Raw genomic sequence first — 17270 nt, forward strand, 5'->3', positions numbered from 1 at the left:
AAATACTGAAATTGTGTTTTACAGCTATACATTTCTAATTTCCGGTTTAGAAAAAAGTATAGAACTTTTCAATTCACAGAGATTGGAATGCTTAAGAGCTATAACTTAGTGTAAAGGAAAAGATGGAAAAGCCCTTCAGAAAAGGCAAAATGCCTACATACATCAGAATGAAAGTACAATTTAATTTTAAGTATAATTAAATATAAAATACCATTTAGTACTGAAGCCATAACTCAAGATTTAATGCCAATTATCATATATTATTATGCAGATTATAGTTAATGCCTAGAATTGATAGATTAGGCGTATACACATAAAACCATGAAGTCTGAAATTATTAATTTTTAATTCCACCTTTTTTATTAAAGTATGAATGCCTTTAAGCTGCAGAATACTTTACATACATTGGAAAGCAATAAGCATATTTATTAAAGGTGCAATTCCTCCTCAGTATGTTCCCATGATAAATCTATATGCTCTAATAGTGACTGCATACACACAGACACATCCATCCATACATACACACAGGTGCATATTCAGACACAATGAAAAAGTCTTCCATAGCTATTTGCTGTGATTTGCTTTCTTTTAAGGCTTCTGTAAGGTGCCCAGTGCTCCTAACGTTACCACAAGTTATGAACAAGACTGTATAAAGTGCAGTATTACCTATATATTAGTAATCAGCACTTTGTCTTTAAAACATAAAAAAATACTTATGAACCCTTTCATCTGTGAGTTGAAAACATTTCAGGAAATATTAACAAGATGTTAATATTTCAGGAAATGTTAGCAGAATATTAACAAACTTTCTGCCACCAAAACTGATCTTAAAGATCGTTATACTTCTCAGATGCTAACGATTAATATGCTAGTTTAAACTGAACCCTGGAGCACAAGTAAATAAGCTAATGTAGATTCTGTTTGTGGCGAGACTGTTGCAAAACTAAAGTTTGTGCCAGGAGCAAGGTAGACTCTACATTACAGCCCAAGTAATATATATTCAGGATGTTCATCCTTAGGCGGTGGTCTGATTTATTGGACAAGGTATAAAAGAGAGAATTTACATTCAGGTGTCCCACCATTCACTTGGCATCCCTGCAGTTCATCTTTTAAAAAATGGCACTAAGGGGGAAATATGTGACTGGAAGTACATTTTAAAAGCTTAAATGAATAAAGTAAAATATAAGATATGATTATAACGTGTAAATGTAAGCATATGTCAATACTCAAACCGTGAAATATGGATTAATTGTCAGGCTGTCAAACTGCAGGTAGAAATTTCAGCCCAGGAAGTGGTAAAAAGAGAGCAGTAGATCCTCAAATTGTATTCTCTTTGTCTGTAGATGATGATCCTACTTAGTACCATATTACATGTTAACAACAAACTCTGAAAGATCTCATTGTTAAATCTGCTCAGTGAATCTCAACAAGGAAATTGAAATAATTTACAAACCATAAGACAAGAACTTGAATTCCAAAGCTTAAAATCAGTTTGAAATGTGAAATGGACAAATGACTAAACAAGAAGCTTTATCACATTAAAACAAAACAAAACAAAAAAATCCAGCAGCAGATTTCAATGTTATGTAATTATAATAAAGAAGTATATTTTCAGGAAATTTTCTGAATTGCTTTTAAAAAATAAAAATAAAAAAAGGTGATTAGTCAAATTTTGGAAATTCATCATTCCCAAATTGAATGGTTGTTCATTCATTTTATATATATATGTTTATGTTCCCAGGGCCAATTTTGCTGTTGTTTAACCATCAAAAAATTGAAATTCAGCCATCATCAGATTCTAATTCTTGAGACATTTCTTCAGAGGAGCTATTCCTGTGGATCCGGCCATCACTCTTCATGCTATGGAAAGTTTTCTTAAAGGCCTCCATCATAGCATGAGCTAACTTCTTGGCCTCTAGCTTGCTCTCACATTCTACGGCATGACAGTCCATCTGATAGGACAAATCATCATTGATCTCCCGATATATCCAAGCAAAAATGTTTGGGCTCACATGGTGATCAGCAGTGCAGTAAGCAATACGAGCAACCTGAAAGGTATCCATGTGGATAGTGGCCTCTCCTTTGAGGTCTAGATGATGAAGCCAAACCTGGAAAGGACGGATTTCAAGGAGGGCATTAGCTGGGAAGATGTCCTCTCTAGCAAGGGTGTGCTTCTTCCACAATTCAATTACTGGCTTTTCTGTGCAACCGGACAAAAACTGCATCCCTGTTGTAGAAACTTTTCCCAAGTACGTAACCTGATACAAGAAATAAAGAAAAAAGTTAGTCACCCTTATGCTAACATTATAATGTCCAGTAATTGATCCACCAAATCCATCGCTATTACTCAAAATTTCTGCAGAACTTAATCTCTAAAAGGCTATTTCTTTATTTTGGATTCGCAAAGCTTCTATAATACTGAGTCAATATTCCTTCAAAAGTCTGCACATTCAGGAGCCAAATATCACATCACAATTTAAAAAAAGAAAAGAAAACTGAGTCACTGAAAAAATCTATTACTAGCTTGGCAGTTCTCAAATGTATATGATGCAATCATAATACAAATACCTGCAGTCCTGGATGCTACCATTAACTGAATCCAAGTCATTAGGTGCGGCCCCTGTCCCCGGATAACTAAAATCAATGGGGATGCCAGCAACAAATTGCAAGTCCTAGATCTGCAGGCAGGTTAAATGGCTGCTGCTAGATGGGGGAGGGGCAAGGAAGAGGCACAATGTAGTGCAGGGAGGGCGAGTGAGGGCCTGACAGAGAGTCAGGAAAGGGTGTATGAGAGTGTGAAGAAAAATGCAGCATATGTTGGGAGGATGCATAAGGGACAAGAGTGTAGCATGGGTCAGGTACATGAGAGGGTGTGCAAGAGATGCTGCATGGATTGGGGAGGATGAATAGAAATGCAATGGTGTATGAGAAGTGCCACACAGTCCAAGAAAGGTAGATGAGGCACTGGTTAGGTGTGCAAGGGTTCATAGAGAATTGTTGTGTGGTTGAGGAAAATGTGTGATAGTGCGCAAGTGGCTGGTGCCATGTGAACACATATGGGCTGGGTGAGGGTGTTTGCATAAGGGACATTTACCACAGTAACCTGCAACCTTCCTTGATAACGTCATCATTTACTTCTGGGGAACTGGGCAAGGAAGGTTGCAATTGGCTATCAACATGATCACAAATCACTCAACAACCCATTTGTAAGTGTGAATATGTTGCCAATCAGCCAAATTGAAATCATGTGACCATGTGGCTGCTGGATGGCCAGAAATCCAAAAATTGGTCATAACCCAATTGTTATGCCTTGTAGTAGTTCCTGATTGAATCATTGTAGGGCAAGGACTACTTTGACCTACAGCTTTCAAGTTAGCTTCACCATAGTATTACAAAATATCAGAAAGATATCACTATAAGGATAAGGCATAAGATTTAAAAGATATTTTGTTAACTGCTTCCACATGCACAATATCAACAGAACAAACACTCTATTAACCTTTATGCTACTTGAAAAAATATGGCCATGTTTCTTTACTCACAATCACAATGGAATTCCATGGGACTTATTTCCGAGGAAGTCTTCATAGGATTGAAATCTAAGATTACATGCTAAATTTAAGGTCTCTTGTTCAAACCTTAGTTTTGTTAGATTGCTTTTTCTTCTACATGCAACTATTTAACAGAACTGTTCTTTAGAAATATTAAGATCTTTAAATGCCACTAATCAGAAATGCTGAGTAGTAAAAAGTAAAGGTAGAAATTTCCCTGTCCAACCATGTCCGACTCTAGGGGTCAGTGCTCATCTCCATTTCTTGGTCAAGGAAGCCGGCATTGTATAAAGACATTTTCTGTGGTCATGTGGCCAGCAAAGGTGCATGGAACACTGTTACCTTCCAGCCAAAATGGGACCTATTAATTTACTTGCATTTGCGTGCTTTTGAACTGCTCAGTAGGCAGGAGCTGGGGCAGGAATGGGAGCTCACACTGTTGCATAGCACTCCGCTCTCAAACCCAGGCTGTCAGCTTTCCAGCTGACAAGCTCAGCATCTTTATTCACTGAGCCTTGCATCCTTCTGAGCCTTTAATAAGGCTGAGTAGTAGCCTCCCTCTAATTTTCCATTCTTTAGACCTTAATCTGTTAAATATAATTACTGCCATGTCTACAAAGTCAAATTCACATTATCAAAGCATTCTACTTATTATTCAGACCAGAGTTTATAATAATGTTCTAGAAAAAAAAGAAAACAATTAGCCATTTCCTAGAATAGGAATCAGCTATTCCTGATCAGCTATTAAATCAGCTATTCCTGATCAGCTATTAAATCAGCTATTCCTGATCAGCTATTAAATCAGCTATTCCTGATCAGCTATTAAATCAGCTATTAAATCAGCTATTAAATCAGCTATTCCTGATCAGCTATTAAATCAGCTATTAAATCAGCTATTAAATCAGCTATTCCTGATCAGCTATTAAATCAGCTATTAAAAAGTAGAGTTCTTAACAAAAATAAAGTGATAGTACGTGACATGTAAGGAGCTATTTGGTGGAAAGGATATTTAAGAAGAGCAATCAATGCAGCAGACAACACTGAAATGTGCTAGAGAAGACAACAAGAAAGAAAATATGTGGCATTGGATAGTGGAGAGTGAAAATATAGAGAACAGAATGTTACTACAACACATCCTAAGCTCTGCTTTAGATCTGGAAAAAGGAATGTGCTGACTTCATTTATCAAAATTAGGTCCAGTTTTCAAATCCTATCATTTATTTTTCTGTAACAAATGGATTAAACATAAATTAGTTTTATTGTGCACTTCTTAAATGATGTATCATAATAAATCATTGTTATGTTATTAACTATGATGTAAAATAATTTTAATTGAAACAAAACAGCTTAGCTTAATGTTACTCTAGTCCACGGTTTGCTCATGAGGATGCTGTTTCTCCAAAGGACAATTTTGCATTTTAAGGATCCTATTCTCTTAAACTGTAAATGTCGTGTTCAGAAGAATGACTTTCATCACATCTGATGAGAATGATTGTTGTTTTCATTTTTACCCTAATTTCTGATCGCACTGCTGTAATCAGTGTCATGTCAAATTCTACCATGGATTCTCAACTTTGGAATATGTATGCAATGACTTTTTTATCTGAGAACTATTTTTCTTATGCATAGTTATAATGGAGAGGCCATGGGCAACATAAAAAAACATGTCATAGCTAAATATATAAATGCTTTAAAATTCTGTTTATTTATTTGTAGCCTCCCAAAGTGCAATATTAAAAAATCCAGTAATATAACAGATATGCCTGGAAATAGGCTTTATTATAATTTTGCATTTTAAGGATCCTATTCTCTTAAACTGTAAATGTCGTGTTCAGAAGAATGACTTTCATCACATCTGATGAGAATGATTGTTGTTTTCATTTTTACCCTAATTTCTGATCGCACTGCTGTAATCAGTGTCATGTCAAATTCTACCATGGATTCTCAACTTTGGAATATGTATGCAATGACTTTTTTATCTGAGAACTATTTTTCTTATGCATAGTTATAATGGAGAGGCCATGGGCAACATAAAAAAACATGTCATAGCTAAATATATAAATGCTTTAAAATTCTGTTTATTTATTTGTAGCCTCCCAAAGTGCAATATTAAAAAATCCAGTAATATAACAGATATGCCTGGAAATAGGCTTTATTATAATTTTGCATTTTAAGGATCCTATTCTCTTAAACTGTAAATGTCGTGTTCAGAAGAATGACTTTCATCACATCTGATGAGAATGATTGTTGTTTTCATTTTTACCCTAATTTCTGATCGCACTGCTGTAATCAGTGTCATGTCAAATTCTACCCATGGATTCTCAACTTTGGAATATGTATGCAATGACTTTTTTATCTGAGAACTATTTTTCTTATGCATAGTTATAATGGAGAGGCCATGGGCAACATAAAAAAACATGTCATAGCTAAATATATAAATGCTTTAAAATTCTGTTTTTTTATTTGTAGCCTCCCAAAGTGCAATATTAAAAAATCCAGCAATATAACAGATATGCCTGGAAATAGGCTTTATTATAATTTTGCATTTTTAGGACGGTGGGTAGGAGGCAACTAGGAAATTACAATGTTTAAAACCATTAACCATCATTATTTCATAATAGAAAAGCAAGGTATTATTATTTCATGTGGGATATTGAAAAAAGAATGCTCAAGTGTGTTGAAGTTACAGTAACTCCCAGAATTTCTCAGCTCTCATACAGATGGTCCTCTCTTACCAACTGCCTTTTTTAATCACCAGTGTTGATGTTTGGTGAAAAAACAACTTTGTGATCAATGCTTTGATTTATAGGGATTGCAACATCCAACAGTCATGGGATCACCATTTGTGAGCTTAACAACCAGATTAACAAACAAATTTAATGGAGGTTATGGATGTGAAAATGCATGTTGCCATCACATAATGTCTCGTATAACAATTTCAATGAGTTGCTTAACAATGGAAATGGGAGTAACACTGTAAGCCTAGCATAGTCATGTGATTTTTCACTTAGCGACTGTAGTGCTTAGCCATTGGAACTAGTCCCAATTGTGGTTGCTAAACAAGGGTTATCTGTAGTCTTGAATTCTAGAAATTTATTGCAATAGGTGATGTGCAATTTATGCGCAATAGGAACTAAGCACAGCTGTAAATCATGTTCAGATGTTGCTATGGCACAGAATTTAGCTACCTTCAAAGAGGTTGATAGTCTTGATCTTCTACTATGAAACACATATCTAACACATTTCAGCTGTTTCCTCCAAACAGTCTCATAATCTAAGATGTCATACTTTTTAAGCAGTGGTGAAATGTAAAATTTGTTACTACTGGTTCTGTGGGTGTGGCCTGGTGGTGGGGTAATGTGATTGGGTGGGCGAGGCCAACTTTTTTTTACTTTGAAAAGCATTTTTTCTACAATCTCTTCAGCCAAAGAGGTTGTAAAAATGCTTTTAAAAGGCTCTGACGATCCCAGCTGAGTTGCCTAAGCGTCAGAGGCTTTTGTTTTCTTTTAAAAGCATTTTTTTTGCCTTTCAAAGGAAAAAAAGCCTCTGACGATCAGGCAACTCAGCTGGGATCGTCAGAGCCTTTTAAAAACATTTTTTAACAACCTCTTCGGCTGAAGAGTGTTATGTATTCATGTTTGTACCTTTAAGTATTTGAGCGGGAAATCAGCACGTTGCTGATTGGTCGAAGCCTCCAGCAGTACTGTATAAAAGGAGAGGTTTTTCCCCCAGCCTGTTGCTGGGTTCACCCTATATTAAAGAGCTGTTGTCACTACCCTGGTCTCCAGCCTCGTTACTTCCAGAACTTAACATTGGCGACGAAGGTGGGATCTCGAGGCTGAGGAGAACCAGAACCGAGCCGAAGCACGATAGACCCGAACCCAGCAAACCCAGGGCAGAAAAGCGGAGATGGCCAGTTACACTCCGCCCGCACTGCTTGACCGGCTAAGAGAAATGGGGAACGATATGACCCGTTTGAAAGCTTAGAAGCCAACGAACTGCACGGAGTTCCAGATAACCGAAAGAGGGCTTATTTCCTAAGCCACTGTGGTCCGGAGGTCATCGACATCGCGGAAGCCCTGGCAGAGCCAACACCGTTGCAGTCGGTGTCATGGCCAACTTTACAGACTTTACTAAGAAACCACTTCGCACCAACGCCGTCCAAATACGTGCGGCGGTTTGAATTCGGAGAGCGAAGGCAGATGGAAGGCGAATCCATCGGCGACTACATGGCCGCCCTAAGAAGAGCATCCAAGGACTGCGGATACCGTGACCTAGACGAAGTGCTCCTCGAGCAACTCATCCGAGGGGTCAAAGACATCCGTTTGAGGCGACGGCTGTTAGCAAAGAGCAACCTAACGCTAGCCAACGCTCTGGACGAAGCCAGAGCACATGAAATGTCCTCCCAGGCGGCAGAGACGCTGCAGAAGCCGGTCCCACAAAAGGCGAGCGCGAAGGCAACTCCGGTACACCAGGAGGAGGTTCAGACCGAATCCGACGGTGAAGACGAGGAAGGGGTCTGCCGCACCGAGAAACGCGACAAAGGGGACCGAGATGAATGCGGAAGCTGCGGGGGTCAACACCAGCGCCAACACTGCAAGTTTAAAGACGCGACATGTCGGTGTGGGAAGAAAGGGCACCTAGCTCAAGTTTGTCGAGCGCCCAACCTTCCCGCCGAAAATTCAAATCGGCCAATCAGGCGGAATCGGCAAGGCGACCCGCGATTGGCTCAAACAAAAAGGCGCGGATTCCAACCAAACAACTGTGGTCATAGGTCACCGACCAAAGTGGAGAAGAAGATCTTCACCAAGCCAAAAATAGAGGGAGTACGGTGCCGGCTTGAAGTAGACACGGGATCAGCGATCACCATCATGTCCTGGGACACTTTGGCGAAGTCGCTGCCGTCCGTCAAGCGCCACCTGCAAGCACAACGGCCACGAGTCCACGACTACCAGGGAATCGCATCCCTGTTCGAGGGACCACCTCCGTCCGAGTCGAGTACGGCCCACACAAAAGACCCTGCCCATCACGATCGTCGAAGGAACTCTGCCCAGTCTGTTGGGACTAGACTGGTTTCGTGCCCTGGGCATGGGAGTGACTGGCATCTACCGAAGTGACTGTAACCTGAAAGACATTCTCTTTAACGAGTTCGAAGATGTCTTCAAGGACTGCCTGGGCAAGTACAAGGGGACCCCTATTTCCTTCAATTTAGACCCCAGGTAGCCCCATTAGGCTTAAGGCGAGGAGAGTCCTTTGCCCTAAAACCAAAATCGATAAGGAGCTGGATAAGCTCATTAATCAGGGATTTTGGTGCCAGTCGATCACGCAAAGTGGGAGACGCCAATCGTCACCCCCATAATACCGGACGGGTCAATTAGAATTTGCGCTGACTACAAGGCGACGCTTAACAAAGCCTTACAGAAAAGCGCTTACCCGGTTCCAGTGGTGCAACACTTATTGCACTCTTTGGGGCAAGGGCAAGTCTTTGCAAAGTTAGACTTGGCCCAAGCCTACCAACAACTGCCAGTAGACGCCCGCACAGCCAAGCCCAAACGATTGTGACGCACAGGGGGGCCTTCAAGTGCACCCGATTGCAATTTGGGGTCAGTGTGGCACCAGGGCTGTTCCAAAACCTGATGGAACGACTACTGCAGGGGCTCCCAGGGGTAGTTCCCTACTTCGATGATGTCCTAATTTCAGGGGAAAACATGGAGGAATTGGGGGAGCGGTTAAGAAAGGTCTTGAGCATTTTCCGGACAGCCGGATTAAAAGTCAAGACAAACAAATGCCAGATAGGGGTCGAATCCGTCGATTTCTTGGGCTACCGGATAGACAAGAAAGGAATTCACCCTACTGAGAGCAAGGTTAAGGCAATTAGGAAGGCTCCAGCGCCCAAAAACAAAGCAGAGCTGCAGGCATTCCTGGGATTGGTTAATTTTTACGCGGTCTTTTAAAGAACAAAGCAACTGCTATGGAACCGCTGCATAGGCTCTTAGGAAAAAATACTGTTTGGTCATGGGGAAAGTCAGAAAATAGGGCTTTTGAAGCAGTAAAGAACCTGCTCTCAAGTGATAGCCTGCTCATCCAATATCACGACTCATTACCCCTAGTGCTGGTTTGCGATGCCTCCCTTATGGGGTGGGGCTGTACTCAGCCATAGACTTCCAAACGGCACAGAAGCCCCTATAGCGTTCTACTCTAGAACGATGTCCTCCCAGAGAGGAACTACAGCCAATTAGACAAAGAAGCACTAGCCATTGTATCAGGGTCAAAAATTCCATGAGTATGTCTTTGGGCGGAATTTTGAAATCGTGACTGACCACAGACCGCTACTAGGATACTGGCTGGCGATCACCAACGCCTGTGGCACTTTCGCCACGCTTGACCCGTTGGACTATATTTCTAGCCGCTTATTCGTACAAGCTGCAGCATCGACCAGGAAAAGAAGTGGGGCATGCAGACGCGTTAAGCCGCTGCCCACTACCAGGGGCGACCGAAGACCCCACTCCGGGGACGCCCATCCTACTTATTGACTCGTTGGACTCTGGCCCAGTCACATCAAAGGAAGTGGCTCGGGCATCATACCGACATTGTGTTAAGGACTGTACCGGTTGGGTACAGAGAGGGTGTCATGCGCCCGGGCAACGGTTCAAAGAATTTGTTAAAAACGAGATGAGCTCTCGGCTCAAGGGGTGCCTGTTATGGGGTGATCGTGTAATAATTCCTGATAAGTTAAGGGAAAGGTATTGGACCTCCACGAGGGTCACCCAGGGATCGTAAGGATGAAGGGGTTAGCTAGAAGCTATGTATGGTGGCCACTCATGGACGCAGAGATTGCTGAGAGGGTAGGGAAATGCCAAGCTTGCCAAGAGTCCAGACCTCTACCCCCAACGGCCCCAGTCAGAGAATGGGAAAAGCCCCAAGGGCCCTGGTCAAGAATCCACATTGATTTTGCTGGCCCTTTCCACGGCCAAACATTCCTAGTGGTTGTGGATGCATTTTCTAAATGGTTGGAGATCATAATCATGAAATCCACTACGGCCGAAGCAGTAATCGCAACCCTGCGCCACCTATTCGCAACTCACGGGTTGCCGGACACTCTGGTGTCCGACAATGGGCCCCAATTCACGGCAGCCCAGTTTGAAGAATACCTGGCAGAGGAAGGCATCCGACATGCCCTCTCTGCGCCTTTCCACCCTGCGTCGAATGGCCTTGCAGAGCGTTCCGTCCGGGCGCTAAGGAGGCATTGTCCAGGCTCAAGCCAGGTGACTGGCAAACAAAATAGACTTTTTCCTAGCCGTCCAGCACAGAACCCCAAGCACGGCCACCGGAAAAGCCCAGCCGAATTGCTAATGGGACGGAAACTCCGTGCCCACTTGACCGCTTGAACCCCATTACACACCCGAGGGTTACAAGGGGAACTAGAAAAGACAAGGAAATGAGCATAGGCGACCGGGTGTGGGCCCGAAACTATGGGGACGGCCCTAGTTGGTTCGCAGGACAAATAATAAAGATAACCGCCCAAAATCGACGTGGTAGAGCTACCAGACAACCGAGTGTGGAGGCGCCACATAGATCAGTTAAGGAAACGAATAACTGACCAAACCGAACCAAATGAAATAGAGCATGACCAATACCAATTTGAATCCACAGCTGACAATGACCCGGGAGGCGCAAGACTTAGCTGAGGTCCCAGAGTTCCAGCGACGCCATCAGGTTCCCGAGGAAGCAGCAGGAAAGTTCAAAATTAATCCAAGGCCGGATGGCCAAGAAAAGAGTCGGCCAATAATCCGAGCCCGTTGGCCCAGAGAAAGAGCTGGGAGGAGAAACAGCCCTCCGCCCAGCTCAAAACACCACCCAGAACTGAACCGCGCAGGTCAGAAAGAACGAGGAGACGCCCAGGTTATTTGCGTGACTACGTCGAAAAATAACATGTAAATAAATATGTAAATAGAGGCAAAGTGTTTTCTGGGAGGGGAGGAGTGTTATGTATTCATGTTTGTACCTTTAAGTATTTGAGCGGGAAATCAGCACGTTGCTGATTGGTCGAAGCCTCCAGCAGTACTGTATAAAAGGAGAGGTTTTTCCCCCAGCCTGTTGCTGGGTTCACCCTATATTAAAGAGCTGTTGTCACTACCCTGGTCTCCAGCCTCGTTACTTCCAGAACTTAACAAAGAGCTTGTAGAAAAAATGCTTTTCAAAGACTCTGATGATCCCAGCTGAGCCATGCAATCATAAGAGGCTTTTTTTTTCCTTTTAAAAGCATTTTTTCGGTGGAAGAAAAAATGCTTTTTAAAAAAAAAATTTTGTTTACATTTATATCCCGCCCTTCTCCGAAGACTCAGGGCGGCTTACAGTGTATAAGGCAATAGTCTCATTCTATTTGTATATTTTTTACAAAGTCAACTTATTGCCCCCCAACAATCTGGGTCCTCATTTTACCTACCTTATAAAGGATGGAAGGCTGAGTCAACCTTGGGCCAGGCTTGAACCTGCAGTAATTGCAGGCTACTGTGTTCTAATAACAGGCTTCTTAACAGCCTGAGCTATTCCGGCCCTTAATAATAATAATAATAATACATACATAATGCACCCTTTTCTAACCTAAACAACAACTTCTGTTGGCCAAGATTACCTAAAATTTAACTCTGGAACTGCATATGGATGTTTTCAGAAACATTTGAAATTGAAAACACAATTGTGTATTCTTTAAAAAAAAGCACACTGAGCACAATAGTGTTTGAGAGTCAAAATTTCAATGGAAGAAAAATGCTTTGATATTCATTAGACATCAACAATTATTCAGAGAATTTAACACCTTGACTTTCTCACCCAACCCCTCCCAACACACACTAGTTTTTAATCTTTAAAACTACAAACCTGAAAGACAAGTAAACAGTTATTGGCAAAACATGCTAAATTATAGGGGGACATGTCAATCTGTTTCAAAAAAGATTTTCTCACCTGAAATACTAACATTGCACATCAGTAGTTCTCAAAGCTTAATGCGCATAAAACAGCAGCATTTCTGTTTCTGTGCATTTTCCATTAGATTAGATGAAAAAATTATTAGCCTTACAGATATTGTCATGATCAATGTTCCCTTTCATAAAATAAAATAAATAGGAATCTGTGAATTTATATCAGTTTGCCTTATACACTGCTTGTAGAAAAAATAGTTTGAAATAGTTTTGATCAGATTTCAGGACAAAAATGCTACAAGAAGAGGATGAGGGAGAGTCTTTTCTACATTATATGCAAATAGATGTGGTTTTAACTCCATCTACTTCCTTTGGAAAAAGCAAGCAATACGAGTAGTCCTCAACTTATGACTATTCAAAGTTACAATGGCCCTGGAAAAAGTGATTTATGAATAGTCCTCATATGACTGTTGCAGCTTCCTGTGGTCACATAATCAAAATTTAGACTTTTGACAATTGGCATGTATGTATGATGATAGCAGCATTACAGGGTTGCATATCATCATTTATAATCATCTCAAGGGCCTTATGACAAGCCCAGTCATAAGTCATTTTGTGGAAAGTAAAAATTGCTTAATAATTGTGTGAATAGCTTAACCACTGGGATGATTTGCATGATTGTGATGAAAAATTTTCTAACTTACAGTACTGTTTGTAAAATTGGTTGTGACTCGCTTAATAACCACATCACTTAGCAACAGAAGTTCCAGTCCCAACTGTAGTCCTAAATTGAGGGCTATCTATACAGCAATTGAAATGAGGCATGAATAGTTATCCAGTCTGGCACCATCAAATTATATTAGACTTCAACTTGTATGAAACTCAGCCAGTTTGCAATCTGAAGATTATTATTATTTACACTGGTAAAGCCTGGTTGAGAATGTACGACTAACAATTATGCATTAAGCTTAGAATGTGGTTAAATATCCAATGATTTATATAGTCAAAGAAGTTATCTTGCATGCCCAGCAACATTAAACTACTATGTATCTTGATTTATTTTTTATTTATTTTTTAAAAAACTTTTTATATTGCCTCTATTATTATTTAAATTCATTATTTGGGACAGGTAGCAATATCAAAAGAACTTTAAAAACCAAGGTAAAACTAATTTATCCATCAAAATGAGCATAACCCTTGTATGGCCTAAGCCACACCTTTTGATCTGCAGGCTTGATTTTTGCTGTCCATCTCCAGCAATACAGAACAAGAAAGTATTTTAATAGATTGTATTATAATTATAAAAGATAAAATATTATGGATATTTAAAAATACTAAAATCTATGCCAGTGACATTACTGGATCTGTACTCCTTGGCTGCAGCATAGAAGATCATTTCTTTGGTGGCCCAGGATTTAGAATTTATTTTGAGAAGCTGAAAAGATCTGTAATAACCTTTCATTAGATTTGTTGTTGTTAGTTGCGAAGTCATGTCCGACCCATCACAACCCCATGGACAAAGTTCCTCCAGGCTTTCCTATCCTCTACCATCCTCTGGAGTCCATTTAAGTTCACGCCTACTGCTTCAGTGACTCCATTCAGCCACCTCGTTCTCTGCCGTCCCCTTCTTCCTTTGCCCTCAATCTTTCCCAGCATTAGGCTCTTCTCCAGTGAGTCCTTCCTTCTCATTAGGTGGCCAAAGTATTTCAGTTTCATCTTCAGGATCTGGCCTTCTAAAGAGCAGTCAGGGTTGATCTCCTCTAGGACTGACTTCTTTGTTTGCTTTTCAGTCCAAGGAACTCGCAGGAGTCTCCTCCATTCATTAGATACAAACACTCTTTTTCAAAATAATGCTTTTCATTAAAATTTATGTTTATTGGAAGTATATTTCAATGCTCACTGATTACAGAAAGATCAGCAATAACTCTCCATCAAGACAGAAGCCTTTTTATTTTTTAATTTTTAATTGTATTAGACCTCACACAATAATACAGAGGAATTATTGAGTCTGTCATTTGCACCTCTATAACTGTCTGGTTCGGTTCTGCAACCCATCAAGACAGACACAGACTTCAGAGGATAATTAGAACTGCAGAAAAAATAATTGCTACCAACTTGCCTTCCATTGAGGACCTGTATACTGCACGAATCAAGAAGAGGGCCGTGAAAATATTTGCAGATCCCTCGCATCCTGGACATAAACTGTTTCAACTCCTACCCTCAAAACGACGCTATAGAGCACTGCACACCAGAACAACTAGACACAAGAACAGTTTTTTCCCGAAGGCCATCACTCTGCTAAACAAATAATTACCTCAACACTGTCAGACTATTTACTGAATCTGCACTACTATTAATCGTTTCATAGCTCCCATCACCAATCTCTTTCCACTTATGACTGTATGACTATAACTTGTTGCTGGCAATCCTTACGATTTATATTGATATATTGACCATCAATAGTGTTGTAAATGTTGTACCTTGATGAAGGTATCTTTTCTTTTATGTACACTGAGAGCATATGCACCAAGACAAATTCCTTGTGTGTCCAATCACACTTGGCCAATAAAATTCTATTCTATTCTAATGCCAAACTCATGAGATTTTATAATTATTACATTTCAGCTTTTACAGGTCATGATAAAAACTTTTACAAGGTGTCCAGACCCATAAAAGCTTGCTAAACTCTGGATATGGTTTTAATCTCTAATGTTATTTTATTAATTAATTTGATTGTGATAGGCTCTTTTCAAAACTTTTGAAAATAGAGAGGAAAAAAACTTAAATCAATGCAATCACAAAGTCTATCTATCATTCCCTTCCTGTTTATACCCCAAGTCCTTATTTATATCTTTTCCAAACAATGCACAAGAAGGAGCTTTTAGGCACAGTTGTTATGTATAGAAAAAGATTCTAAAACACTGGTTGAAATTATCTAAATGTTTATTTTGTACATTTCAGGAATTCTATTTCATTGAATAGACATTTTTTATTCCTAACTTTCAGTATTTTACTTTAATATATTTTATCAAATTGAAAATGTGTAGATATATATTTAAGAATCATGGCTGTCTTCCACTATTACATATAGAATATCTATTAGTTTCCTGGCTTTTGAAATCTAGATTATTTTTATACATATTATTGAAGAATTTTTAAAGACTTCTATAGTATCAGTTTACTTTTTATTTTTTAAAATTCATTTTCTCCAAAGTAGTTATTTCTTGCAGATTTGGATTTTTAATGGATTTTAGACGTGTTAATTTCTTAACCTATTATAAGAATAATGTCTGGTTGGCTTTCTAACAGTGCTCAAGAAGATCCACCTTGCCCTATAATCACATTGAAAAAAACTTTCAAAGAGAGAACAAAAGATGCAATTTATTTAAGCAAGCTCTTATTCATTCCACAGTTTTAAATGTTGGTTGCCTTTGCAGACTAATTAGCTGAACTATCATTAAAGAAAATACTGCTTGCCTTAGATCAGGAAACGCATCTAAGCAATTGTGAAGGGGTGTACTTATTACATTACACAATTGCAATTGCCTAGTAAGAGTTTAAACAAAATGCCTGAGCAATCATATTTCTATTGGAGCCAAATCTTTTAAACAACATGATTCTAGAATATTATCTGAAGGCCAAAAAATGTTAATTTATGGGTTACGCTCTGTAGAGTTGCAGTGATATGTGGAAAATTTATCAATTTGCAGGCTGGCTTGGTTCATATTGCTGTTTTAGTCAGACCATAAACTCCAATTGACTTACTTTATTAACGTAACTTCTCAAGTTATCTCCAGATTTGATGACACACTCGGTCCTAACTCAGGGGCAGGCAACACTATGGGGATTCCACACCTTCCAGACAATTTCAGAAGATCCCGGTTAATATTTATTTCTAAACTGTTAACATCCCAAAAGATAAGAGTCCTGCAAAGACTTTTGTTTCGAAGAGAACAGAGTTTGTCCACTGCCGTCATAATGCTTCTTTTTGATATATTCCTAATGGTCTCTCTGAAGTGTTAACAAACTTACACACACACAAAAGTAAATCAAAACAAATCATCTTCAAAGTTGCTAGCTTATAACAATAACATCATTTAAAAGAAGATTCAGTCTAGTAAACCTATTGAAATAACCTCATGGTTCAGGCTGCAATGAAATCAACTTTTTTTTAAGTTTGAAAAATCTCATTTTATGTTAAATCTTCATTAAACTTGTAATCTCCAGGTAAATTGGACTAAAATTATCATGCGTCACAGAGCAAGAACAGAGATTAGTATAAACTGAAGTCCATCAAGAAGGCTGCCCCTGAGTTGGGCTTGGACAGTATGTTTTGGCAATTGCAGAAAAGAAATAAAAATAACTGGACCAAATAAATAGGAATCACTTGGTTGAGTTGGGTGGCAATAGAAATTGAATAAATAAACAAAAATATAAACAAATTATGTATATACTTGTACATGTGTGTGTATGTGTGTATACATGTGTGCGCATGCGCGCATGTGCATGATACTGGATAAATATGAATGAGTGCATTTTAATTCATTTAATTTTACCTCATGCATTACAGGAAGATTGGAATACAACTATCCTTCAGAATATGTATTTTTCCAAATTTTGTAACAAAATTTTTAACTTAACTGAGAATGCAATCAATAGAGAAAACTAAATATAATAACGTGTATCAGAAAAAGTTGCACATGAAACTATATATTCTTATTGTTTTAAAAACAAACATTATTGTAATTTAGAAAATCAGCTAAGTAGATTAATGCATGCAAAATTAAAATTGACTATA

At 39.3% G+C, this 17270-nt stretch overlaps 1 protein-coding gene across 2 annotated transcripts in view; it reads right to left on the reverse strand.

Moving 5' to 3' along the window:
• Positions 1–334: 334 nt before the first annotated feature.
• Positions 335–17270, reverse strand: part of PID1 (phosphotyrosine interaction domain containing 1) — a 121476-nt gene continuing 104540 nt past the window's right edge. For both annotated transcript variants that reach the window (XM_058188485.1, XM_058188484.1), the window contains one exon: positions 335–2258. In XM_058188485.1, the coding sequence (XP_058044468.1) occupies positions 1782–2258 (477 nt within the window). In that variant the 3' untranslated portion in view covers positions 335–1781. The remainder of the gene's footprint in view (positions 2259–17270) is intronic.

Source organism: Ahaetulla prasina, chromosome 6 (genome assembly GCF_028640845.1).
Source record: "Ahaetulla prasina isolate Xishuangbanna chromosome 6, ASM2864084v1, whole genome shotgun sequence".
Lineage (NCBI taxonomy): Eukaryota > Metazoa > Chordata > Lepidosauria > Squamata > Colubridae > Ahaetulla > Ahaetulla prasina.